The sequence below is a fragment of the Cornus florida genome, unplaced genomic scaffold (assembly GCF_030987335.1).
Source record: "Cornus florida cultivar Cherokee Brave unplaced genomic scaffold, ASM3098733v1 CherokeeBrave_3.0.0_Hap2_Chr02, whole genome shotgun sequence".
In the NCBI taxonomy this organism is placed as follows: Eukaryota; Viridiplantae; Streptophyta; class Magnoliopsida; order Cornales; family Cornaceae; genus Cornus; species Cornus florida.
In genome coordinates this window covers 55,872,060-55,899,692 of record NW_026775572.1, presented here as the reverse complement: position 1 = coordinate 55,899,692, position 27,633 = coordinate 55,872,060, and the positions used below count along the sequence as shown (strand labels likewise).

The following is a 27,633-nucleotide window of genomic DNA, read 5'->3' as shown; positions in this document are numbered from 1 at the left end:
ATTAAGCTAATGGGACCACAAAATAAATTTTAATTAATTCTTTTAATTAAAATTTTTTGATTTTCAAACTTAACCAAATGCTCTCAAATTAACCTATGTTGGAAAACATGCCAAAAACTAATGTAATATCACATTAGAAGTTTATTTCATTCAATTTAAGACCATGTGAATTAAACTTTCACTAAAGTTAAATATAAATTAAAGGTTGTAATTCTCATGCAATTAATCCCAATTTAATATATGTGAATAACTATACCTAACCTTAATTTTCTAGCATGCCACAATACAATTCCAAGTTGTATATCACCATGAGGATTAAATCTTAAACATGGAATTTAATTAAATAAAAGGTTTCAAAACCTAACCGAATATTCTAAATCAAATATATGTGTAGCTATATGGCATGTAAATCAAGAATATCAAGTCGGAATTCAAATAGAGTAAATAGTGCACTCGGGGCAAATTAATTAATTAAATTAATTAATAATTACTAATTTTCAAAACACCTCCAATCACTTTCAAATTCAACTATGTTGGAGAGCATGCTAAGGCCTAATTTAATATGCTAACACATATTGATTTTAAGCTAGTTAAGGCTATGTGAATTAATCTTTCACCTAACATAAATATTAAATAAAATCTTTAATACTTGTTCAAATTCCCTCAATTTAATATATGTCAATGACCATATTATAGAGTATTATATTACCATGCTACATGTTTAAAACAAGTCATAAGGAACCGGGAAAATCAAATCCAATACAAGAAAATTAAATAATAAAATCTCTAGATTTCATATTTAAGCATGCAACCAAGTTGTATAAGCATCAATAGCATGTTATATAACAAGAATTAAACCTATAACACCTCCTACCTCAATTTGAGATGAAAACCTCGAAGGCCCACCGAAAAAAAAAGTGTTCCGAATCCGCCGAAACCGAAGGGTTTTATCGGGGACAACACGATCTATATGAATCCCCAAGAAGCCCCATGAAAATCCAAACTTGGCCTCAAACCCAAACTCAAAACTTGGCCAAAAATGGTTTCTAATAAGGGGTAATGGTAGAGCACGACGAGGCGAACAACAAATGCTAAGGCCGAAGGATTTCTACCAAGGAAATCAAGTGGAGGAGAAGAAAGAGTGAAGGCAGCCCCTTTGGCTCCCATGGCTGCCAGCCAAGAGGAGGAAGAAGGTCTGAAAATCTGATTTTAAAAATTAGGGCAACATATTTATAGAAATCTCAAAAAGTGCCCCGAAAGGGCCCCGCCAGGTCCGGAAAAGTGGATTTTGAGCAAACGTGCTCGAACGGCAAAACTCTGTGAACAAAAAAGATTCAAAATGAGAAAATATGAACAACAGAAGAAATGGCGTTGAAAACTGAGTCCCAAGCAGAAAGTTATGCCCCGAACAGGTTCGGCGGCAACCGGGTCCAAAAACTCTAAAACTGGAGAAAAATGACCAGAAGGAAATTCTATGAATTTATGAGTCAACGAAAAGTGAAAATGAATCCCGTACGAGGATCCAAGCTCCAGACGAGACATTTTTGCAATAACTTTCGTTAATTGCACAATGGCCCCTACAAAAAGGGTTAATTGCGAAATTGCCCCAGAATGAAAATATCTTCCAAAAGATATTTTCTTAGATGCCCCTGAAATAAAATATCTTCAAAGGATATTTACGAAAAACACCTCAAGAAATGAAAAAGATTCTGAAGAATTGTGCATTTATGCCCTTATGGACACCGGGAGCAACCAAAATACTTTCTTACAAAAGTAAAGATATGTATTTCGAGGAAACCACTTAAGATGAAGGCACGTGAAGTCAAAAACCAACTCCGAGCATGAGAAGTGAGGTTGTGCCAAAAACTGACAAACGGAGATAAGACGAAATAGGGAAAATGACAGAATAGGGAAAAGACGAAATAGCACATAGTGTCCGAAAAACGAAAAATGCGAAAATGACTCGGTCCTCAAAGGAAGTTGTTAATTCACATGAAAGAGTCTCAAAAACCAATTTTGAGCACTCGAGATGACACTAAGCGACACGAAACAGAGCTCAGAAAAGAAAATTAAACGAAAAAAATTCATTTGTAAAATTTCGGGAAAAAGGAAAGGAAGGCAAATGACCGGGTCGTTACAGATCTGGTACTCCTAAAATCTGAAAAGTATGTCAGCAAATTGGAACCTAATTGGGAAGAGCCATACCGAATATCAGACGCGATTGGAAAATAAGCTTACAGAGTTTGACACCTGGATGGCACCGAAATGACCAAGCTAAGGAATGCAATGAACCTGAAAAGGTACTTTCAATAAAGTAAATCATACAGTGTTTTCCAGTATTTTATTTTTTGAATGAATAAAGCTGCTAACAACCTTTTTCGAATGTCCCACATTGAATAAAAACAAAACTTCCAGTTGTTATTTAAAATGGAATAACACGAGATCTAAACAATGGAGTGGACCCCTGATGGTAAGCAACCCATAATGGGACCCACCATCAGGGGTCTCCACTTCACACTTTTTATCTTATCACAGATAAGGTTTCATCACCTACAAGAAATGATGTCCCACATCGTTTAAAAAGTAGAATCTAACCTTTTTCTTATAAAGATCCACACTTACTTCCTTATCAGTGTGTGGGACCCATTGACAATGGGATCCTATTTACGACACTGAAGTGCCCCATTGTCAGAGGTCTCCACACACTCCCCATAATTTTTCAAATGAAAAGATATTTTCCTGTTTTTAGAAAGTAAGGTCCCACATCGATAAAAAAGGAAAAGAATCCTTTATTATTATAATATGACCTGCTGGGTATACAATCAGCGGGTGAGGGCCCTAAATTATAAGGCCCGTGGATAGTCACAGCTCATTATCAAAGGGGTCTATAATTTAGAACCTTCCCCGCTTTCTTTGGGAATAGGTCGCTTCTTTTTAAATCCCTATCTCACTTTAAACAGAATCGTTTAATTCTAAACATCAGCTAGGGAACACCCATAAAAAGAAGGTCCGACACCTATTTTGACCAAAAAAAGGCCCAATAAAAAGGGGTCAACTCGCGTCGAAACACACAAGATGGACCTACAAATAGGCGAAAGCCCCAAGAGCCTAACGCCTGAACGGGCTTGACCAGAGAGACTACTCAAGTCCTAAAAAGCCGAACGGCCCCAAGAGCTGATCGAAAAACAGGCGGAAGCCCCAAGAGCCTAACGCCCGAACGGGTTTGACCAGAGAAACTACTTAAGTCCTAAAAAGCCAAACGGCCCCAAGAGCCGATCGCAAAAATAGGCGAAGGCTCCAAGAGCCTAGCGCCCAAACGGGCTTGACCAGAAAAACTGCTCAAGTCCTAAAAAGCCGAATGGCCCTAAGAGCTGATTGCAAAATAGGCGAAGGCCCCAAGAGCCTAATGCCCGAACGGGCTTGACTAGAGAAACTACTCAAGTCCTAAAAAGCCGAACTGCCCCAAGAGTCGATCTCAAAATAAGCGAGGGCAGCAAGAGTCTGACACCTGAACGGACTTGACCAAAAAAAAATGCTCAAGTCCTAAAAAGCCGAATGGCCCCAAGAGCCAATCGCAAAATAGGCGAAGACCCTAAGAGCCTAACGCCCGAACGGGCTTGACCAGAGAGACTACTCAAGTCCTAAAAAGCCGAACGGCCCTAAGAACCGATCGCAAAATAGGAGAAGGCCCCAAGAGCTTAACGCCCGAACGAGCTTGACCAAAGAAACTGTTCAAGTCCTAAAAAGCCGAACGGCCCCAAGAGCAAATCGTAAAATAGGCGAAGGCCCCAAGAGCCTAACGTTCGATCGCAAAATAGGCGAAAGCTCCAAGAGCTTAACACCCGAACGAGCTTGCCCAGAGAGACTGCCAAAGTCCTAAAAAGCCGAACGGCCCCAAGAGCCGACCGTAAAATAGGCGAAGGCCCCAAGAGCCTAACGCCCGAACGGGCTTAACCAAAGAAACTGCTCAAGTTCTAAAAAGCCGAAAGGCCCCAAGAGCCGATCGCAAAATAGGCGAAGGCCCCAAGAGCTTAACGCTTGATCATAAAATAGGCGAAGGCCCCAACAGCCTAACGCCCGAACGGGTTTGACCAGAGAGACTGCTCAAGTCCTAAAAAGCTGAATGGCCCCAAGAGCCAACCGCAAAACAAGCAAAGGCCTCAAGAGCCTAACGCTTGAACAGGCTTGACTAAAGAAACTGCTCAAGTCTTAAAAAGCCGAACAGCCCCAAGATCCGATCGCAAAATAGGCGAAGGCCCCGAGAACCTAACCCCCAAACGTAAAATAGGCAAAGGCCCCAAGAGCCTAACACCCGAACGCTAATCGCAAAATAGACAAATGCATCAAATCACAAGCAAGAACACAAGCAAAAGTAATCCCAATGATTGTCAAAAAGAAACTTCCATGTTCCTTAAAGTAGGTGAGGATTTCTACAAAAGAGGTAGGGCATACCCAACACCTCCAAACAATAATAAATAAATAAAACACATCAAGGAGCTACGCAGGATCACTATCAGGCACAACTCCACCTTCTGCATTATACCTCTGTGTAAACGCATCAACCAACTCGATCCTGGTTGGAATAGAGGAAAGGGTATCAAACGACAAAGCAAGTAATCCCTGGGAACCCGAATGATATTGGAGAGGAGGGAAAACCTCGCCAGACACCTCACCCTTCAGCAGAGCAGCAAATTCTGTCTCTCTAGGGCCAGCCGAAGGCTCGGCATATTCACCTGCAATCAAGAGCCCTTGTTCGGCATTATATTCATCAGCGTCACCATAATCCCTCTCCTCAGAAGGAAGCTGCCCCTGAACAAAACCAAGCCTGAAGCCTTTGGCATAACAGAGATTCACAATCTGGGAAAAATGGTTAAACATCTCTAAACCCTCATCCTTGCAGGTTTGAATAAGAGAGTTTGCCTTCCCAAGCTACAGGTTAAGCTCAGCCGCTATGTCTTCAAGTTCCTTAGCTCTTTTGTCAAAATACTCAATTAACTTAAGCTGCTGAGCTTTTTCCCTCTTCTCCTCAACGAGGGAAGCCTCCAAAATGCTTACCCTCTTCTGAAGGGCAGCTGACTGGTTCGCATGAAGGGAGTCAGCTGAGAGCTTCTTTATAAGAGCAAACATTAAGAAAGAGCTCTACGCAAAGGCAACATAGAATTGTTAAAAATAAATAAATAAATAATTAAACAGAGGGATAAAAAAGGGTTACCTCTATTATGGACTTGGGAGTAAGAGACAACAGATCATCAACACTCATTTGTTGTTGTAAAATTTCATCTCTGGGAGGCCACATCCTTCTAGCTAAACCCATCAATGTCTCCGGGTCTTCGGCTCCAGAGTCACCAATGGTGATAGGGGATCCATCAGACTTCATCATTTCGGGGAACCACTTCTTGGTAGACCCCGTAATTTCACCCCCAGCGACATCAGCAGCGCTAGGAATTAAAACACTTTTTCCTCCAAAGGCCCCAGCCATAAACTTGGGACGCTTTGAAAAAAAAACATCCTTCGCTAAGGGATGCTTAGTCCCTGACTGGACTCCTTTTTTTATTTTGAGAAGGAGAAAGCTTGCTCGCCTCGACAAGAAGGTTCTTCCTTTCTTACAACAACTTAGCAGCCGTCTCCCTCTCCTTCTTCGTCATGCGAGGTTTTAAAGGAGGAAGTTCCATCATTGATTGAGAAAGGGTAAGAGGGGCAGGCGATAAGATAGCCTCAGAATCAGAAGCGTCAAGATCAATGGGCTCCTCAGGATTTTGGGCAATTATCAGAGAATCCCTCGAGATCACCTCAAGAAGAGAAGAGGAGAAAAGGATCTTGGCAGAAGGAACGTTGCTCCAAACTCTTTTCTGTAAATAAGCAAGACGACTGTCTGCAAATTTCAAAGAGAAAAAATCAGTTTTGTGACCCAGGAAGTCATATATATAACAAATATACTTTACGACACAAACGAAGCAAGAAGACTCGCCCGAATCATCAAATGCGGGAACAGATGGGGTGTGAAAGCTCGATCGAATGAATAAATCCCGAGTAGACGAAGATCGCCACGCCCCTCCGACCTTAACAATTTTGTATTTCCACTCTTTGTCAGAGGTATTAAGATGAGAGAAAAGAGTTCTACCCGGTCTAGAATGAAGGTGGAACCTACCCTCTCCTCCTTTTAATTTATCAAGTGAATAGCAAAACAGAAGATTGGCAAGATTCAAGGTTAAACCTCGAACCCTGTTCAGAGCAAGAAGACAAGAGAGAATACGGAAGAAATTAGGGTTAACTTGAAGAGGAGCCAGACTCAACACCGACATGACCCGAAGGTAAAAAGGATTTAAAGGGAATCGAAAGGAGGGAAAATGCAAAGCTGAGAAGAACATTTCGCCCTCCTCCAAACTCTCACCTATACTGAAGTTCAAATCATGGTCGTACTCCTTAAGGGTAACGTCAGAAGGAACACGATTCTTCTTTCTCAACTGAGAAATCGAAAAAGACTTCCTTTCTATAACATCTGCAGGGAGGATTATAGGACCCTCGACATAATCGCTCAGACTCACCGCCACAATTCCCGACTCGGAATCAGACATATGAACGCTATGAGTTCGTTCACTACTTTCTTGACTCATAATATAAGAAAGATGGAACGAAAAGAAGACTAACCTCAGTGGATGGAAGGAGATGTCGAAGCAGCAATCAGATTCTTGCCAAAACTCAAGAACAAAATCACAGATGCAGATATCAAAGTCACGAAAACCCAATATATAAGCTGAAGGGGACAGATAACAGAAAGGCAAACACGAAGCCCCAGAATCGACAGCACGAATGGTAATGATCAGCAGTAACAGCCATGAAAACTTCTCCACTTCCCAAAAACAGTTACAATTCCTTAGATGAATCAAATTCATAAAAGGAATCGGGGGCAAAGTGTGGAGGGAAAAAACTCCACCAATTACAAAACACCACATAGCGGCAAAAAGCAACCCACAACCAAATTAAAGTAACTAAAAGCCCAAAATCAGTTGTAAGCCCAACAGAGGAAGCCTTACGCGTGTACCAAATCAGTCCAATTAAAGCAAAGGAAGTTCTACTTAATATAAAGGCTAAATGGACCGCCCAATCTTGACCAGGCCCGAATTCCATAATGTCCACCATAATATTGAATACACGATCTGTAGGTATAATTACCTACATTTGGGAATAAAAGCCAAGAAACGGCTTCGTGTAAATTTCTAAGCAAAAACTTATAAATAGAGCCTGAACAAAGATGAAGAGGCTTCGAATTCCCAATATTGCTACTCTCTCAAAGATTTGTTTGTTGCCTACTTTATTTTTTCTGTGTGTTCTTCATAATTAATCTCTTTAGGTGTTCGGGTGTAAGAAATTGCACCTACACCCGCGGCTTGTCCGGTTATTCTTCCAAAATATCCGATCGGCCCCGAGTAACTTATTAGAGCTGCGGACTACTATTGATGGCCACCTCATCCGCATCACAGTTGAGACATTGGCCACAGCTTCTCGATGCCCACACGTCTGCCCTCCAGGTCTTCATTATCCTATTTTGAGAAGGCCCTCTGATGTAGACATGGCCGTTGCTTTGACAGGCCCCGACAGTGATGGCGAGACATTCGCCACTCGGACTTATTTGCCTGACGATCTATGGTTCTTCGATTCGGTTCTCTTCTGAAATGCCTTTATGGCAGGCCATAAGATCCAGAGGCGTTCAGACTTCCTTGTAGCCTTCTATGCCTTCTACACTGGCCATTGGTTCTCTATTCCTGCACTCATATGGAGTTTCATGATGAGATTATATGTGAGCTACATCAGCAAGGCCAAGCCTGGCCGAGCCACTTTTCTCCCCTTTGGACATCTTATCACCCAGATTCTCTGAGACCAGCATTATCCCTTCCATGCAGCAGAGCATCCTGAGCCAGGAGCTTGCCATTATGGCAAGAAGGATTGGAATAAGAGCTATAATGCTCTTATCAAGAGCTTAGAGGAGGAGGATATCTTAGCAGCAGATGAGGTTGCAGAGGCAGAGGCAAAATAGGCAGCAGCAGATGATCCAGCAGACCCACCGGCGGCTGCAAACGCACATATGGATATCGATCTAGAGTGAGAGCCTCCAAAGGAGTCACCACATCACTCTTCGGTAGGGTCGCCATTGCACTCTCAGGAGCAGGCTTATGATGTACCTCAGTTTCATAACCCAATCATCCCTGACGCTCTAGTTCTGACACCTGGCCTAGGAGAGTGTATACAAACTTTGGAGGACGTGGTTGTCTCTTTTCAGTCAGATGTGGCCTCTCTCAGCACTGATGTGACTACTCTCCGCTTAGACGTCTTAGCTGCGCTGCAGGATTTATCCAGAGATATCTGGGGATCATGCCCCGCTCGCCCGACCTCCTCTGCCTAATCTCTATACCTCTCTTTCATCTTTTCATATAAATCTGTGTTACCTGCTATTTTTAATACTATTATGATATTTTATACTGTGATGTACTGTACATTATTTTTCTCTTTCTATGCATACTATGTTTGGATGTCAGATTCTTATATTGATACATCTATCTATTCTTGACTCCATTATTAGGTGCATCCCAGTGACTTCAGTGAGAGACTGCTGCCCAAAATTTTTCAGGACCATCCTTTTTCCTCTCTCCTTAGTTCATTTATTATCCCATTTACACTTGCATGTCCACTATGCATTTTTATTATCCCCTTTGTTATTTGATGAGATTTCGTCCCAGTTCCATCTTTTCAGGACCACAATCAATTCTAAGTTTGGGGGGGGGGGGGGGGGGTTATACCACCCACTTCGGATACTTGTGTCATGGCCATTCTTTGCCTTACTAGCACTGGTATACTCTTTCCTTTGTTCTTTTTGCACATTGAGAATACTGCGCCATTTAAATTTAGGGGTAATGGGTGTTATTTGCAGTATTTGCTTTCAATTCAAAATTTTGAGCATGACTTGTGTATTTGAGGGATTTTCTATGATTGGTCCATTACTAGCTATGATTTTGATATTTTGAGGACTATATTGTTTAAAATTTAAAAATTGTTTGACTTAAGAGTCCAATACTCCTTATATGCCTTGTGGATGCCATTTAGGAGTAAATTTTTCGAAAAATTGATATCTTGCTTGCATTTATGGTCCATATCATCCTGATTTTGTGATTGTTTTGAGATTCACTTTAGGATTCTACACTAGCACAAGCGCACACTAGCATTCATTTATGGGGTACATGCTTTATTGATTATTGAATTGGTTATATCCCAATTGAGTTAGTAGTACATTGAAAACTTTCATTCTGATAAAGGTGGATAACAAACCTTTTTCATTGACTAGCCAGGATTCTAGCCTCATCAAGTACTAAATTTCTCACACCGAAAGGTGGAGGGCCCAAACTTTAGGTTAATAATTGAATTGAAAAAAATAAATAAATAAATAAATAAAAAATAAATAAATAAGTTGTAAAAGCAATAAAAAGTGAGGACTTCTCCCAAAAGGTGAGAAGTGGGAAATGATTAGATGGAGGTTGTTTTGATTTGTAGCCTAGTTGATTTGAGCTTGTAAGTCCTTATGGGTGTTTGAACACTTAGTGCCCTAAAGCCGTCCAGTTTGGGAGTCATTAACCTAACGTTCGACCTCATGGATCGCTAAAAAGCTTAATAGATCAACATATTGCATTATGCTTCCATCTTTGATCTCTAGGAAAAAAAAAAAAATTCGAGTGAAAATAATAAGTGCACCTAAATGAATAAAGCTTTAATAAAAGGTCCACTCTTTGTCTTGATGATCGGTACTAGATTTTTGTGCTAGTTTGAGGGTAAAGATGTGATCATTTCTTTAGTTGGCTTAGATAGCAACATATTTGATGCCGATCCACTCAAAAGGATTCTAGAGTTGTTTTGATTTGCATGATCATTTTCTTGATGTGTGAACGACCATACTTGTTTGCTTGATGTTAAAATTTTGGGAGATTGCTTGGAAATGGTTGAAAAATTGCATACTTAAGGTAGTTTTATCCCAATGCTTATTTGTAATATTGGTGTCTCTTTTTTGAAGAATGAGCTTAATGTTTATGGGTATCATTTCTGGAAACCCTCACGAGACTTCACTCGTCCACTAGGGGTAACCTAGGGGTTTAAAAGGCTTGTTGCATATGCTAAATGCAATCGTGTTCTCTACGAAAGTGGCTTTATCCATTATTATTTTCTAGTTCATACTTGTATAGATGTTCATTTCTTTCATTTACTTTGTAAGTTCATTGTTATGAACTAGCAATATTTAAGTTTGAAGGTGTGATGAGCGCTGAAAAGTGCGCATTTAAACCTCTTAAGCTCGAGTATTCTAGGACCTTTATCTATCTTACTTTCCCGTTTTAGACTAATTTCATGTTATTGTCCTTTTCAGGTGCTTATTCCCAAAATAAGGCAATTCAGCCAAATTAGAGCATAAAAGAAGCAATCTCAAGCTAAATGGAAGAATGGAGCAAAGTAGAAGCAAAGTGGAAATCAGCAAACTTCGATTGATCAGGAATATTTTCGATCGATCTCACATTAATCGATCTCACATCACCAAAATAGATCAGACCTCTTGTCCTTATCCTCAAAGAAATTCCATCTTCGATCGATCTAACTTTCTTCAGATCGATCGAATGTTCTTTATCTTATCCCCACCTACCACTTTTGTCTTTTTCCAAAAATATCCCAAAAATATCTTAGATTTGTCTTATTCAAAAAAGGCGCCGCCAAGGATTGATCGATCTGGCCTAACTTTGATGGATCTGGCCACAAATCGATCTGAATTCGATCGATCGAACCTCCTCAAGTCAGAAATAAAATAGAGTCCAACTCATTAAAAAATGACTCGTAGTGCAATCATTGAAAGGACCCTACTGCACGAGACCTGACCATTGGGTGTGACACTCGAGCTTCTTATATAAGGATTTTAAGCCATTTTTACACCATAACTCATATTCCATCATATATCTCATATCACATATCTTGGAGAGGAGGTTAGAGCTTAGAGAGACATACACTATTTTGGGAGTTCTTCCATTCTTCTAAGGTTTTCATCAAGAAGAAGAGCATTTCTACCATGGAGATAGCCCTTGAGGCTTGGATGACTACATCAATGAGCGGCTAAACATCTTCTTGGGGCTAGAGTTAGCCCTAAGCATCCCTTCTAGACCTTAATACTTTGTATTTCATGGGTATTTGTATTGTAATCTTGTCTTGACACTTGATTTATATATAAATCTTGTTCTTACAATGATTTGTGTTGATTAATACTTCCAATTGATCATTTCATTCTATCCATATGTCTATGTATGCTAGAAGTAGATGTTCATGTGTTTATCTCTTGGTTTTGTGATATTGATGCATGTCTATGTATATTGATGCTATGAATCTAGAGATTCTCAAAGCATAGTGCTTAAATAGAATACTCTTGTGATTTGTTTGATAGTTCATACTCATTTCTTGATGGATCACTACAACAGATCTGGCTTTTACCAGCGCTCAAAAGCGCTGGTAAAAGTCCTAAAAAACGCTGGTAATGCGTTTTACTAGAGCTTTTGAAAAAGCGCTAGTAAAGCCTGCGTCGGTAAGGCTTTACCAGCGCTTTTTGAGAAGCGCTGGTAAAGGCCTTTCACCAGCACTTTTCCAAAAAGCGCTGGTATAGAGTATTTACCAGCGCTTTCTAGAAAAGCACTGGTATAAGGACTTTACCAGCGCTTTTGCAAAAAGCGCTGGTAGAATGTATTTACCAGCGCTTTTTGGTAAAGCGCTGGTAAAGGGTAATTTTAATTTTTTTTTCCCTCCCTCCCTATGCCAGCGCTTCTTAAAAGAGCGCTGGTAAAGGGGTTAATTTTTTTTTTTTATTATTATTATTTTTTTACCCTTATAGTTTTTGGAAAAAACATATCAATATGGAACTACTAAATGTCATCCAATATAACACAAGTTAATATAAAAATACCATCCAAATTATTTTTACATAATACAACCACAAGTTAACCCTGCCAATATGAAAATTACCATCAAAATTGGCTACTAATACAACCACAAGTTAAGCTGGTAAATGTCAACCAAAAAGCAAAAATGTATACTAATACAACCACAAGTTAACCTGCCATCCAAATTGTCTAAATAAAGCTACTAAATGTCAGACAAAAAGAATTAACAATTTTTGACAAATGTAGTACAAGTTTTTCAAAAAGAACCCATCCAAGGCGAACGAAATTCAAAAAGCACAGTCACGACCCTATCTTCAACTTCAACAAGTCTTCTTGCCCATTTGATTTGAATTACCCTACATTTTCTATAAATTCATTACGCACACATTATAATAAATGAAAATTTAACATATATATAAAAGAAATTAAAAGTTCATAACCTTAATTGAATTGGCATCACGACTAGATAATGAATTTGGGGATACTCTAGGAGGAGCATTTAACAAATCAGAACCCTTCAAAATAAGAAAACAAAATACATAAAATCTTGGTACAAGTAAACATATATTTAGTAAAGAATAAAACTAATAATAAATATACCTGTCCACTACAATTTTGTTGTTGCATTTGCATTAGCATAGCCACCTATTGTTGTAAATTTTCCAACTTGTCATCATAGTTGGCTTGTAAATTTTCCAACTTGTTGTCATAGTCAGCTTGCATTTTTTAAATGGTCTCCTACAACTCTACAGGTGCAGCATGTGCCTCTTCATCAGATTTTTTCGCATTATTAATCAATTCAGTTTTACTAGGAGAGGGCCCCTAAACATCGCTTGGTGTAGGCCCAAAGCCAAGCATCCGCACACGACCAGTTCTCTCTTCTCCCCTCACAATGGAGAACAAATCATTAGAACTACCAATAGGCGAGTCAGAGTAACTTTTTTGAAGTTCTTTTATGTTTTCCTGCCAAAAATGAAAAATGTCACTTTCTTGAATGGCCACAATATTAATGACAAATTGTTGTGATTATGTATAGTACTACTATTAGATAAAGCAAAATGTCAAATCATTCCCAAATTTGAAGCTATATTTAGACAAAAAAAAAAATTTGCCATTAGGGCCCTACGATAGGTGTTAATATGATTCTTAGACAACAACCGTCACCTCCCTTTTTAAAAGTAGGTATTGGTTGTGTTCGATATACTGTGCATTTGACACATTAAAATCGTTCGTGTATAACATGCGCAAAAATAAACAACTTTAATCGTCCAATGTACAGAATGCATTAAGCATACTGAATATATATTTTTTTAAAGAAAGGAAAAGTTACATCACTTAACTAAATGTTCACTTAACTGTGAATCTTAATTGAAACTAACTTGGTTACAGAATAAAATTTTGAAGCATGTTATGATGGAAACAAAAATGTGAAACATGTTGTGATAGAAACAAAAATAATAAGTTTGATCTAGCTAACGACCACTTAGCATAAAAATTATAAAAAGATTCCAAGTCAATAATGAAGACCAACATGTGATTGAATTGAATGGCTTAACATTTGGTGTCAAAGCTTGTGTACTTACATTATAGACCCATTAATTATCATCATTCAATGAAAATTAAAACAATAATTTATAATCAAGTACACATAACAACTAGAGTATCATATTTTGTACACACTGAAGGATACCAGATTGCATCCGTTACATAATATAGTTGAACTTTATTTTGGCCATCTCATAATTAATATCAACCACAAAATCTGAGCTCAATAATTAGCATCAACTTTAATGGCGATTAACATTTCCATATTCTTGTTCCCCTGGTATGGTGATAGAATAAAGCACCTCCTATCAAATCAGAGGTTATTGCTGAGAAATATTTGTTCACGTTCCCAAGTAAAAGTTTAAAGGTTCAACTTTTCGCATGTTATTTGTCGCGGAAAAAAAGAAAGAAAGAAGAAACTATGACACATGCGAACATAATTAGGTTACTGCATCATAGATTGCATTGCTTCAAACGCTACATAAAATAGTACATTTAAAACTTTGAAAACTAAACAAAGGTGTGCCTTTGAAAGATGTTTTTCTATTTTGTTTTAGGACTTCGATGATTGGGGTTGAGAGGAACACATTAAATTGAAGAATTCAGGGCACTAATCAGCAACATGTTGACAATGGGAAGCGGTACAGTTTCGGAAAATTCACTCAATTTCAATCCCAATATAGCAGTTGTAGCACACAGCAACAAGGTCATACAAATAGAAGTAGAATTTCATAAAATGAACTCAATTTCAATATAGTAGAATTTCAGAAACTGAACACAACTTCAATAGAACCAGAATCTAAAAATGTAAATTTTCTTACTTTTTTTCAAATTGAGTTGTAAAATTCAAAAAATGAACTCAATGACAATCCCAATATAGCAGTAATAGTACACACTAGCAAGGTCATACAATAGAAGTAGAATTTTAGAAAATGAACTCAATGTCAATATAGTAGAATTTCATAAACTGAACACAACTTCAACAAAACCAAAAATCTAAAAAAGTAAATAATTTCCCAAGAATTAAATGGTATTAACGAACAAGTTCAATTTATTTAAACCAAATAGGTATTTTCTTAAAATCATTCATACAAGTTCAATTTCTTTAAACCAAATAGGTACACCTTAAACACGATGCGCAGCCCAAGTTTCTAGAAAGACATTAATAACCTAGTGGTCCAAATTCCAAAACACTCTATTGCATATTATTGTGGGCTATGACATCAAGATTCATTAGTCACTAAATTAAACGAAAATGTGCAAAATCTCTATGCTGATAGGAATGTGGGAGAATTTTACAAACAACTGAAGGATAAATTAAGGCTAGTGATATTCGTGTTCCACTAACCTCCTCTTTACATCCCTAAAACTTCTCTTCAAATATATATATATATATATATATATATATATATATATATATACACACACACACACTTCAAAACCTCAAACTTATCAAATCACCAACATCATTTCTTTTCCAGAGAAAAAAATAAAAAATCACCAGCATCACATCTTGTCACTTCTAAATTCCAAATAAATTGTAGGTCTTTTATCTACTAGCTCTCTTGAACCACGCAGCTTCTGGCATGAGAAGAATCCGGGAAAACTTAACGAAGTGTTTGAGGTTCAAATTAAAGGATATATTATTATTATTCCACTTTAGTCTCCATCTTGATTTCTTTCATTTGATTTTCTATCCGAATTTTTCCTCCATTCTTATTATTGCAATATCTTGTAATTAGATTTGAGATTCTAGATGGAGTTTTAGAATCAGAACATACTTTATTAATTTTCTCTCCTCCCTTTATCTCCCTTTCCATTATTGGTCTTCACAAAATCTTCAAAAACTTGAATCTCAAGAAATCAACAAAAGGAAGAAAAAAACGTAAAATCAATGAATATCTCCTTGGTGTGTTTCTATCTTGTATATTTAATTTCCTAAGAATTAAATGGTGAAGTGTATTTTCTTTTCCTCCTACCCTAACTTGATTGTGATTTTTGAGTTATCAATCAGTTCTCAACCAACAATTTTGGGTTTCAACAGATGTGTTTAACATATTCAAGGACAAGCACAGGATGTTCAAAGAAGAACTCAATGACAATCCCAATATAGCAGTAATAGTACACACCAGCAAGGTCATACAATAGAAGTAGAATTTTAGAAAATGAACTCAATGTCAATATAGTAGAATTTAATAAACTGAACACAACTTCAACAGAACCAGAAATCTAAAAATGTAAACAACTTCACATTGTGTCCATAATTTTCTAAGAATTACTAGGTGTAGAACAAGGATGAAGCAATAAAACTTAGAAACAAAGAAAAGATGAGAGAACAAATAGAGTACAAGTGTTAATGGAAATTAAATACATGTTGGGGAGAATATGATTGACACATTGACACAAACAACAAATAGTAAATATTTCTCCACAACACAAATCAATCAACAAGAAGCCTCCACATACAATGATCCCATACTCCCATACTTTTCAACAAATACAAGAAAGTAAATTGCCTCCACATGGGCTGATGATAAACAATGAAATTAAAATGCCTCCACACGGGCCGATGATTTAAAAATTGGTCACTTCAAGGCATGTGACCCCCTAATACACCGCAAAGAGTTTAAAAATTGGTCACTTCAAGGCACGTGACCCCCTTTTTGCAAAATGGAAGCATGAAAACTTACAATCATCTCCGAAGCAGTAGCATCAGTGGCTTTGCCATCCTTATTTACATGTGTGCGAATGAATAAATCTGCACAAGAAAGCTGAATACCTTCGTCTTCCTCAATCTATAAAAGAAACATAGACATTGTGATATATATTATTATTTACCACTAACATTTATAATCATTCAACGACATAAGAACTGAAATAATTTATATTGCCAAAACTTCAACTAACCTCGGCAGAAACACGTGCAAAGCTTTTTGTCCCTGTAGTATGCATTATTGTCTGCTTCCCATGACGTTCTTTGTTTTTTTTACTGACCTCCTACAAAAAGTGAGAAAAAGTAAACGTTCTAACATTCCACCTAAAATAATGACTGAAAGCAGGTAAATTATAAATTCAACTCATTGACTTTAAACAAAATTTGTAGATAGAGGATTACCTTCGCAATAGGTGTACCCCAATGCCTAACCAAAAATTCCCAATGCTCCTTTTCAACATTAGGTGGTGGGTTTGCCAATCTTTCTGCATCTGTATCCCTAACCGAGTAATATTCACTTTTTAATTCACACTTGTAGCCCCTCCATTTTTTTTTTTCTGATAGAGGATATTGTCTAATGTTTTGACAGGATTCCCATATCATACTTTCCCTGAAAATGTGATAATTGCTGCATGTTAATCCACTTTTTCAATAAAAATTATTTTAATATCATTGAAGGGTTTTACCTTTATAACATTCCACATATCCTTCTTCAGCTGTTTAGGCATCTCCCACCAAGTTTTGTAGCACATAGGAGCCAATTTAGCATTCCGGGCAAGTGTTCCCAAATAATTAGTATATGTACCACTTCCACGGCTGATCGGCTGTCCAAACTTATTAACCCTAAACAAAAATTAACAATTGTAGATGTTTAGTACAAAAATAAAGATAGAAATCCTTTTTTCTCCTTCATATTGAATATAGTCTAATTATGTAAACTATATAAGATGATCTATATTTATATGTACCTTAATGGTAATAAGGTTGTTGCGTTTACAACATTCTTGCATCGTGTCGGGCCCCGTCTCTTCTTCGGCGGTGGTTGGGATGATTTTGAAGTTGAAGCTTCAGTATTTTGTTCGCTCACTTTTTCCACTTCACTAACCGTTCGTTTCATTGTCAGCTTATTATTTATCCTTCTTGAAAAAGAAAACAAAAAAGTGAGAATTCATTTAAGAGAATGCAATCAAATTGTCTAAAAAAGGCAATGCACAATCCAGAAAAAATCAATAAAAAGAAATAAAAAATACCTCAAAACTTTAGGGTATTTTTGGTTGTCCAATGGAAATTATATAAAACCATTCTGTTTTGGTAAAATCATTGATTGCACTTATACAATAATGTGCCAAGAATAGATCAAAACGTATTAAAAATATATAAGCACACAAAAAAACTAAATCAGTTTTCACTGGAAGCGTACATGTGCATGCTACAAAATATGATACTGCAATATTATTGTCAAATTTGCATATATATATATATATATATATATATATATATAGTGAATCAGAGCTTATAATATCCAAAAAAGACATTTGACATCCAAAAAAGACGTTTCACATCCATTGAGAAGTAGATATAGAATCATTCTAAATCTCATCTTCATCAACGTCATCATCAACATCATCATCTTCTTCTATAGTTGTTCCAAGCAAATTAGCTCTTGTCCAAAACGTGCTATCATCAGGCACATCCAAGTCATTATCCACATGTTGTGCATAAAATGGCTCCTGAACTTGATAAGATTCAATATCATGCTCTGGCATATCATAAAGGTCTCGCGGTTTTGCACGAATAACCATTTTCCACTCATTGTCAATGGGATCATCAACATAGAATACTTGTTCAGCTTGAGATGCTAGAATGAAAGGCTCATCTGTTCCCAACGATCGTGACGAATTAACAAGCTTAAATCGAAAATCATCCTCCTTTATTCCTCTACCCTTGGACAAGACATCAAACCAATCACACTTAAACAATACCACCTTCCTATTTACATTGTAATTTAACTCAATGATATTAGTCAGCACACCATAGTACTGAATATCTCATGTGACAGGATTTTGATCGGTGGCTCTTGCATAACTAGATGTCACTGCCTTTAAGACAACTCCACTGTTCTGAGTCTTTCTCTGTCTCTCAACATCTTTAACATGAAACTTCAAACCATTGATCACAAACTTCTTGAACCATTTCGCGATAGGGTTTGAACCTTGTGCTAGCCACCTCAGCTCATTAGGAATTGGATCCTCACTATCTCGCAACTGTATTCATAAAGATATAACTTATATAATAAGGTAATTTTTCATTAACCTATAATACACCAACACATACACAAAAGTCAAATACTTACACGTTCATTAAACCATTTGTGAAATAAATCATGAGACATCTTCTCTAATTGTCTTGGTTTTAAATAGCGCTACCTCATCTTAAGAAATCTCTTATGTTTTCTGCATTGTGAAAATATAATGTTAAACATATTGCCTATTAAACTAAATGAAGTTTGACACGAATATAATCATGTAATATATTGGGGAACTTAATCTTACTCAATGAATGGTTCTGCTCCATGATAATTGAACAAAACATACCAATGAGCTTGCACCAAAGTCATCTCATCTAGATTAATGAACTCTTGTTTTCCCAAGGCACGACCTTGTGCACCAAAATCATTCACTTCCTCTCCATCAAGCACATTATCGGAATTCCTTTGGGGCCTATCGAATCTCGTCTCAATATTCGTCAGATAAGGTGAACAAAAAGTCAAGCATTCTTCTGCTAAATAACCTTCTACAATTGACCCCTCGGGATGACTTCTATTTCACACGTAATTTTTCAAAGTCATAAGGTACCTAAATATAAAGAATGAAATTTAATAATATCAGAATTTTTGAAAAATAAACAAACTATAAATGAAAATTCATTAAAAATCTTAACCTCTCAATTGGATATATCCAACGGTATTGCACTGGTCCTGCAATCCTTGCCTCGTGAGCCAAGTGAACAGATAAATGTACCATTATGGTAAAGAAGGCAGGTGGGAATATCATTTCCAATTGACATAGTATTAAAACAATCCGGTGTTCCAATTTATCCAAGTCTTCAAGCCGAAGAGTCTTTGAACACAGCTCTCGATAAAAGTTACTGAGCTCGACAAGTACTGAGCAAACATTCTTAAGCAATATCCTATGAATGGCTATGGCTAGAATTTGTTGCCGCAAGATATGACAATCATGACTCTTCAACCCACTAATTGTACGCTCTTTTAATTTCACACAACGTGAAATGTTAGATGCATACATCTTTCAACACTCGACATAATGTGCTCTTTTCAAGTGAAGATAGCGTGAAACTTGCAGGGGGCAAATAAAATTTGTTTGAACCACGTTCTTGTGGGTGAAGTGAAAGCCTTACTCCCATATCCTGTAGGTCAAGTCTTGCTTTTAATCCATCCTTCCCTTTCTGATCATTCATCAATGTGTGAAGTATATTGTCACATTTATTTTTTTCAATATGCATCACATCTAGATTATGACGCAGAAGATTATACTTTCCAATATGGTAATTGAAAGAATATACTCTTCTTTCTTCAATTGTGCGGCGGACGCGTCCGATCTTCACACTTCCGATCTTCATTCATTGTATGCACTCTTTCCAAATGGTGGAAATTTAAAGCCCTCTAATTCATGTAACAATTGTGGTCCAGATAACATAGGCGGTACACACCTTACCTCTTCAGTGCCGTCAAATGCTGATTTACAACGCCTATATTTATGATCTTTTTTAAGAAAACAGCGATGCCCATCATAACATATTTTCTTGCTATGATCTAAGAAATGAGAGCAAGTGTCTTTGTTACAAGTAGGACAAGCCAAATACCCTTTTGTACTCCAACCAGATACCATTGCATAACCAGGAAAGTCAGAAAGAGTCTAAAACAATGCTGCATGCATACGGAACATCTCATTTCTTGAAGCATCATAAGTTTCCACCCCATTAATCCACAACTCTTTTAATTCCTCTATCAAAGGCTGCAAATAGACATCAATATCATTTCCAGGTCCCTTAGGTATCAAGGTTGATAGAATAAAATAAGGCTGTTTCATGGACATCCATGAGGGTAAGTTATACACGAGTATCAAAACAGGCCATGTACTGTGTGCAACACTCATGGTCTTGAATGGGTTGAACCCATCAGTTGCTAATGCAAGCCTGACATTCCGAGGATCACTAGAAAATGTTGGGTATCTTTTATCAAAGCTATCCCATGCTGGGGAGTCAGCGGGATGTCTCATCAATCCATCCTTGATTCGCTCTTCAGCATGCCATCTCATAGAAGAAGCTGTCTTACTTGACATGAACAATCTTTGGAGTCTTGGCTTCAAAGGAAAATATCGTATAACTTTAGCAGGAATTTTTTTATTTGTTGATGAGGATGATGTACTTGCATTGCCCTCAGTTTCTGAATCAAAAACTTTCCACCTTGACTTGCCACAATTATGACACATTTCATCATTAGAGTGCTCATTCCAATACAACATACAATCAGAGGGACATGCATGAATCTTATTATATTTAAGACCCAGGTCACTAATCATCTTCTTTGTTTCATTGAAGGTTTTTGGTAATGTCTCGCCATCTGGTAATCCATCTTTTATCACTTTTAACAGATCAGTGAATGATTTGTCACTCCAATTATATTTAGTCTTCACTAAATATAGCTTCACTATATAGGATAACTTTGAAAACTTTTTACACCCATGATATAACTCTTGGTTTGCATCTTCCAATAGCCTATAAAATTTATCTAACTCTTCATTTGACACCCTTTGGTGCTGATCATTTTCTCCGTTGGTCTCTTCCCTCCCTTCAGTTGGAACACCAAAACCCTCGTGTAAGAGTCCATGCATATCATCATTTTTGTTTGCATTGATATCCTCGTGTGTTGTGTGTACATCAGTTTGCCGAGAAGATGATGGCACTTCTTCCCCGTGATAAAACCAAGTTGTGTATGACTGAATAAACTTATTGCATACCAAATCATCTCTCACCTCAGAACGTGTTTTTTTTAATACAATTGCCACAATCAATACAAGGACAATATATACGCCCATCCTTCCCAACTCGCTCAAATGAGATATCTAGAAACTCTTCAACTCCATGCAAGTATGCTGAACTTAACCTATTTGCATAGTAATGCATATAAAAAATCAAATTTCTTAAATTGTTGTTATTAGATTAAGTAACCTAATCAAACTACAATCTGAAGTACCTTGACTAAGTTATCCAACTTTTATCCATGATATTACATCAAGTACCCTAAATAAAATATATGGACAAGAAATATATTATTGGTAAACATGATAACAATTTAGTCAAGGTATTTGAAAAGAATAAAAAAGTAACATGTACAAAAAAAATCATGACTACTCCTTTAAAACAAATTCCTCAACAAAATGTAGCTAGGGTTCCTAAGAATGATCGTAAATTTTTAGTAAAATATCATTATGCAAGATGGGTCCATTATGTACAGCAAGAAAGTAACAGGTAATAGTTCAAATCTCCAAAAGTTCCACATGAACATAAATAAATTATTTGCATTAATCAAAATAAAAACATATTACAACACGATTATTTGTAAGAGCTGACAATTCAACAAGATGATATACCAAAGTTGATTTACCTATCATGCAACAAGTAGAATATATATATTGATGAACTAATGAAACTCATAAGGAATAATTTTAAATGAATAGATAAAAAATTAAAAAGTAGGAAAAGCAATCATCCATACCTTCAAAGAATATTAGCTAATCAAATGCGAATTATCCCCTTCTTGATTGCTAATGTGAAGGAAACCGAGACAAAGACTGAATTATAGTGGTCACACTGTCAGCAATAGCAAGAACATAGTAAGGTCAGTGTCTTGTAGCATACAAAAACATAATTTTTTGTTCAAGTAGAAGGCAAACAAGAGAACAAAATTGTATTTGACAAAAAATGAAACCGAATATTATATGAAAACACTAATCTGACCAAGATTCAACTCTCGGGGTTTTAGAATCAACAAGATGTAAAACATAAAGACTCGGTCAAGATTTCTCTCTAAGATATTATCCCTAAGGTTTCGTAGGACTTGTAAAGTTTTATTCTCAGATTATTGCTTGTTGGTGGGATCTGATTTTTCACCTCATTCTTCACAATTTTTTTTTTTTTTTTGATAAGTAAAATTCATTAAAGGCACTCAAAAGGGGAGCACTCCCAAAAGAACAAAAAGCCGCTACCAGCGACATTCTTCACAACTTTATTAATATTATTTTATTCAATTTCGGATCCTTTATAAATTTTTCTTCAAAGCTTCAGCCTTTTGAATCAAATCTTTGATTCTTCATTAATCTTCATTTTTTACAAAAAGATTTTTTGAGAATATATCTTTTTCAAGAGCCATTTTTTAATGATAAAAAGAATACTTTCAGCAACCACTTCTTTTGCAACAAGACCAATGCCCATTGACAAATCTTAAATCTTATTAGATTCAATCCTTGTTATCTCACTTACTAGAAGAAATCCACCATTCATGTCTAAAGCACATACATGACACATGATACATCCAGCATTCATGTCTAAAGCACATACATCATCGTGTATAAACTATGTTACTCATTAATGCCAAGACTTTTATATTTAATTTCACCTTAAATAATTTCATCTTAGGATCGTATCTCTCATTGAGTTATATTATTTAAACCATTATTTAAGGTCCAAACTTTAAATTTGCCTTATTAGTGCTGAATTTAAGAATTGTCAATTGAATTATTCTACATTAGTCTCCCTGGCCTTAGTTCCCTACAAACTATAAGTCGTGTAATTCTAAAAATTAATGGCAGTTACATTATCAAACTCCTCTCATTTACTTGTGTCAAAAGTTCATATACTTTGTATTAATAATTCATTAATACAAGTCTCTCTTTTCTATTTCTAATTTTCTTTAGGCTCATGTTTGGTTAAATGGAAATGGTTGGAGTCTGGAGAGAGGTTTTTTTTTTTTTTTTTTTTTAACATTTTACAAGTTTGGAAGGCAAGAAAAGAATAATTTTGAAGGAAGTAATTTTCCTTAACTGCTTAACTTTTCCACAAATTCTTCCTCTAGAAAACATAAGAAAATTACCATTCAAAAAAAAAAAAAAAAAAACATAAGAAAACTTACTTTCTTGGAAACTGATATAAACCAACAGCTTGCCCGTAAATTCTCTCTAAAATAAAATGTTTTTATAAATCAATTTTGAAAGAAAGGTCTAATGGTTCATTTCTCTCTCTAAATAAACTATAAAAAAATTTATTTAGATTCTCCAATAATTTTTACTTTTTGAGATCAGATAAAAATATTTATTTGAGACAAGTTTATTTAGATATGTTTTCTTGTTCAACAAAAATGAGAAAAAAAAAAAAAAAAAAAAAAGGTAAACAATAATATTTTCTTGCAAATTTTAAGCTAACAAACTATTAAATCAAATTTCTAACAAAAATTTCATTCTAACCAAATACATGTTGAAAAAATAATTTTCCTTTATTCCACTTCAATTTCTATTACGTCCACCTTGTAGTGGCTATTTCATTCTAACTAAACAGAGCCTTAAGATTGTAACTTCATTTATTTTATCTTTTACTTATTTATTTATCATCCTTATTATCTTTTTCCAAGAAACTTCTTAGTAGGATTTTATCTCAACGTTGAATAATGTACCCTTTTTTTTTCTTTTCAAAAAACGTAATGATACAAGCTCCTCTACAACGATCATCTTCTCTCTCCTTTTTATACTAACTTTCTATAGGGAATTAATGAATTTACAATATATTGTAGGTTGAATGGAGTATGGGAAGTGAGTGTGACAATGTGAATGTGATTGGACAGATTGACAGGAAAACATGGTTTATACAAAGATCCTTAGTTTCTCTTATCTTTTTCTCAACACCAAAAGCTTCACAACACACTGTAAAGCTTTTCAATCCCACCCTAAAACGCCAATTCTCCTAGAGTGCCAAAGTGATCCTTATTGTCAATGCAACATTATTAAGTCAAAAGAAAGCCAGGAAAGAATCCAACTTTTGCAAAGGTAGAATCCCCTTGTTCCTTCAGAAGGTAGACAGCAAATCTAACTAAACAAAACACTATCACTATTACATGAATTCAATTGAATTTCATAATAAACATTACATATTATAATATGTTACTGGGTAATAGTTGTCAAGGATGTATAAACCACATAAGAAATCAGAAGGCTTTTAATGGCATACCATATTTATTAACAATGGCACTACTAGAGCAACTTTAAGGTGCCCTTTGGTAAAACTAAAAATTTCAAGCACTAAATTTTAAGAGTTGAATGTATTACTTTGAAAACCTATTTGATATTGTCTTAATTTTAACTTTTTAAGCGTTGAATTCATTAAGATTGTAGAGTACAAAAGCCGAAATCTGAATGTTGTACCGATTAAATTTTTACCCTCAATATGCATATATGTAAAACAAAATATATTGTCTAAATATGGAGTAAGAAAATCTAGATTCATTTTTCTAGACAAATGACATGTCAAAATATGTGTACAAATTATCTAAAAAGGAGAAAATACTGCATATTGTAATTCTAGATAATCAACTGCTGCATGCAATAAATAAATTTTCTTTTTTCTACCAAGTGTTATTGTTCTTCCATACAACTATTCACCTTCTATAAAATATCCTACTATCTTCAATTATTACCTACCATCTAAATTCCATAATCCACCAAACATTCTACCCATCCCACCTAAATTCCAACAACATTCAGGGCACTTTCCAGCTTTTATAAAATATCATACCATCTTCAAGAGTTATCTACTATCTAAAGAGTTTCACTCTATCAACCAAACACTCTAACCATCCCACAACAATGAAGATCTGTCACACCTGCGTTTCCTCCCCTTTTGGACTGGAGCTCCCCTAAAGCTAGACATGTATTTCCCCATGTGGAGGTGAGGTGTCGGAATCCATGGGGTAAAATCATGAACCTAATGCGAGGGTGGGAAAATTATTACGTATCAAGGTGTTTCCGACCCATTTAATAACCCATTGCTCTCTCTCTCTCTCTCTAGACAGCATTTCCTGAAGTTGGTTGAGCTCCTCAACCAAACACCCATTCCACGTCACATTTGAAATTAAACATACAGTTAGCCAAAAACTTAAAAAAAAAAAAAATTAAAACAACAATCTTAGGAAATTCTTAGGAATTTTTTTTTTTCTTTGTTTCAAAAAGAATGTCTTTTTTAATAAACTTTTAACTCTTAAAGAAAAACGTTTCTTTTAGGAAATTCTTACTACATTCTTCTTCTGTCCCAAAAAAAGATTACTCTTTTAGAAAACTGTATAGAAAAAGTATACAGTAAGAGAATTTTTAAGCCCCATATTTTTGTATCCTTAATTATCTTAGAGGATCCAATTTTGATTCCCAACTAATCATATTGAGATTTGTTTGAATTTTAATTGATATTTATATACAGCATTATTTTAACCACCAAACATTAAAAATAGTGATAATAATAATATTATTAATTTTAATTAACGAAAAACTGTATATTATTTATATACAGTTTTCTCAATGTTGGAAGAAAAAAAAAAAAAAAAAAAAAAAAAGGAAAGAAAGAAATTACCTGAAAAACGAAATCAGACTAATCAACGACAAAACTTGTTCCAATAATCCAAGCTACAATCGATTATTTCCTCCTGTACAAAGAAAAAAAAAATTGAAAACAACAATCTTAGGTACAGAATGAGATCAAATAGTGGTTGCAGAATCATTGAAATTGGGAGGATGCGTTGTCGCATGAACTAAATTCCAAATCAAACCCACCTGATCTTGTTTACACTGTGATTTTTCGATCAATTGTGATTAAACTAATTTCGTGCATATAAGTTATTTAGTTACACGGCACTTATAAACAACTTTTGTTTCATCAATAGAACTATAATTTTATGGGTACGACCTCTTTTGAGATCTCCTTGCTATGGACAATGACCCCAACCTAAATAATGGTAAGTTTGGTTTTTTCATCATTTTGACATTGAGAAAATTATTACACTGGAACACTATGCAATGATCATAGTTGCGCTCCCAAATTCTCCGGTCGCTAAGCTGTCAACAAATTTCATTCCTCATCAACTCGAAATTATGGTTTCGTGATTCGTACTTGGAGAATTATAAACACGGGAAAAGAAAATCAATGAAAATGGGGGAGAGTAATAATTTTCATTGTTTATCAAATTAGAGTCAAAATAAATGCTTATCGTTGAAAGTTCATATAATACTTGATAAATAAATAGAAGTGCCTTTAAGCAATATTTGTTCTAGATTTTTATGAATTTTATTCATACGCAATGATATAAATATAAGAATTCTCATTCTATAAATTGATATGGTATAATAATACTCCGTATTATAAAAATCTCAAATCAAACCCACCTGATCTTGTTTACTGCTTTGGCTGTTTCCGTATTCCCGGCTTGATGACGACACTTCTTCCCCTACGCACTCGAAGCTGAATTGCTTCAAAATCTACTTAGATGATGTCTGGAATAGGAATAGTTGGGTTGGGAATAGGAAGACAGAGAGAGTGATGGTTCAAGCTTTCACTTGAAGAAGTTCGAATCGTTGACCGGTGATGGAAGGCCGCGACCGGTGATGGAAGGACGAAACCACGAGAGAGCTGTGATGGAAGGCGAGAGAACGGCTGAGATGGAAGGCGAGAGAACGGTGTGATGAGAGAGCTGTGATGGAAGGCGCGACCGGTGATGGAAGGGCGAGACCGTGATGAGAGAGCTGTGATGGAAGGCGAGAGAACGGCTGAGAGAGCTGGGATGGAAGGCGTGATGAGAGAGCTGGGATGGAAGGCGCGACTGTGATGAAAAGGCGAGAGAACGGCTGATGGATTAGGGCTATTGCAAAATGAAATGGGAAAGTGGAGAATATAATGTTAATTCCCCACAAAACGACGTAGTTTTAGGGCCCAAATATTCTATATATAAATCAATGGAGGGAAAAAATGGAGGGAAGGGAAAAAAAATGGAGGGAAGTGGAAAAATGGGGACACCTATACCAGCGCTCCTACAAAAAGTGCTGGTACTATTACACCTATACCAGCGCGCTGGTATATACAATTACACCTATGCCAACACTCCTAGAAAGAGTGCTGGTACGATTACACTTATACCAGCACTTTTTTTAAAAGCGCTGGTACGATTACACCTATACCAGCGCTCCTAGGAAAAGCGCTGGTACCATTACACCTATACCGGCACTTTTAAAAAAAGTGTTGGTAATATTACACCTATACCAGCGCTTTTTCTAGAAGCACTGGTAAAAACCTAATATGTTGTAGTGGATTGTG

General features: G+C 36.1%; 1 protein-coding gene across 5 annotated transcripts; it reads right to left on the bottom strand.

Moving 5' to 3' along the window:
* Positions 1-11,963: 11,963 nt before the first annotated feature.
* On the bottom strand, positions 11,964-27,185 carry LOC132295039 (uncharacterized). 5 transcript variants are annotated; one of them, XR_009478290.1, is made up of 11 exons: positions 26,709-27,185; positions 25,900-25,972; positions 22,007-22,101; positions 17,178-17,348; positions 16,896-17,052; positions 16,612-16,819; positions 16,404-16,493; positions 16,187-16,291; positions 12,552-12,914; positions 12,392-12,466; positions 11,964-12,307 (listed from the first exon to the last, which is right to left on the bottom strand). XR_009478290.1 is itself a non-coding variant. In XM_059793115.1 (9 exons), exons 6-9 carry the CDS (start codon positions 16,810-16,812, stop codon positions 12,774-12,776), a joined length of 537 nt encoding a protein of 178 aa, XP_059649098.1. In that variant the 5' UTR covers positions 16,813-16,819; positions 16,896-17,052; positions 17,178-17,348; positions 22,007-22,101; positions 25,900-25,972; positions 26,709-27,182; the 3' UTR covers positions 11,964-12,773. The 5 variants fall into 5 exon arrangements, 1 of the variants encoding a protein (XP_059649098.1); XR_009478288.1 differs by having other exon boundaries at positions 11,964-12,466; XR_009478289.1 differs by having other exon boundaries at positions 11,964-12,466; positions 17,178-17,345.
* Between the last annotated feature and the right edge of the window lie 448 nt (positions 27,186-27,633).

What these genes read in the sequence shown, in the direction of transcription:
- LOC132295039 (XM_059793115.1), bottom strand. Translation starts at nt 16,812, where the DNA reads ATGATATGGGAATCCTGTCAAAACATTAGACAATATCCTCTATCAGAA. An exon ending in GGGGTACACCTATTGCGAAG is followed by an intron (nt 16,494 to 16,611) that starts GTAATCCTCTAT and finishes CACTTTTTGTAG; the next exon opens with GAGGTCAGTAAAAAAAACAA. An exon ending in CTACTGCTTCGGAGATGATT is followed by an intron (nt 12,915 to 16,186) that starts GTAAGTTTTCAT and finishes CATTTTTGGCAG; the next exon opens with GAAAACATAAAAGAACTTCA.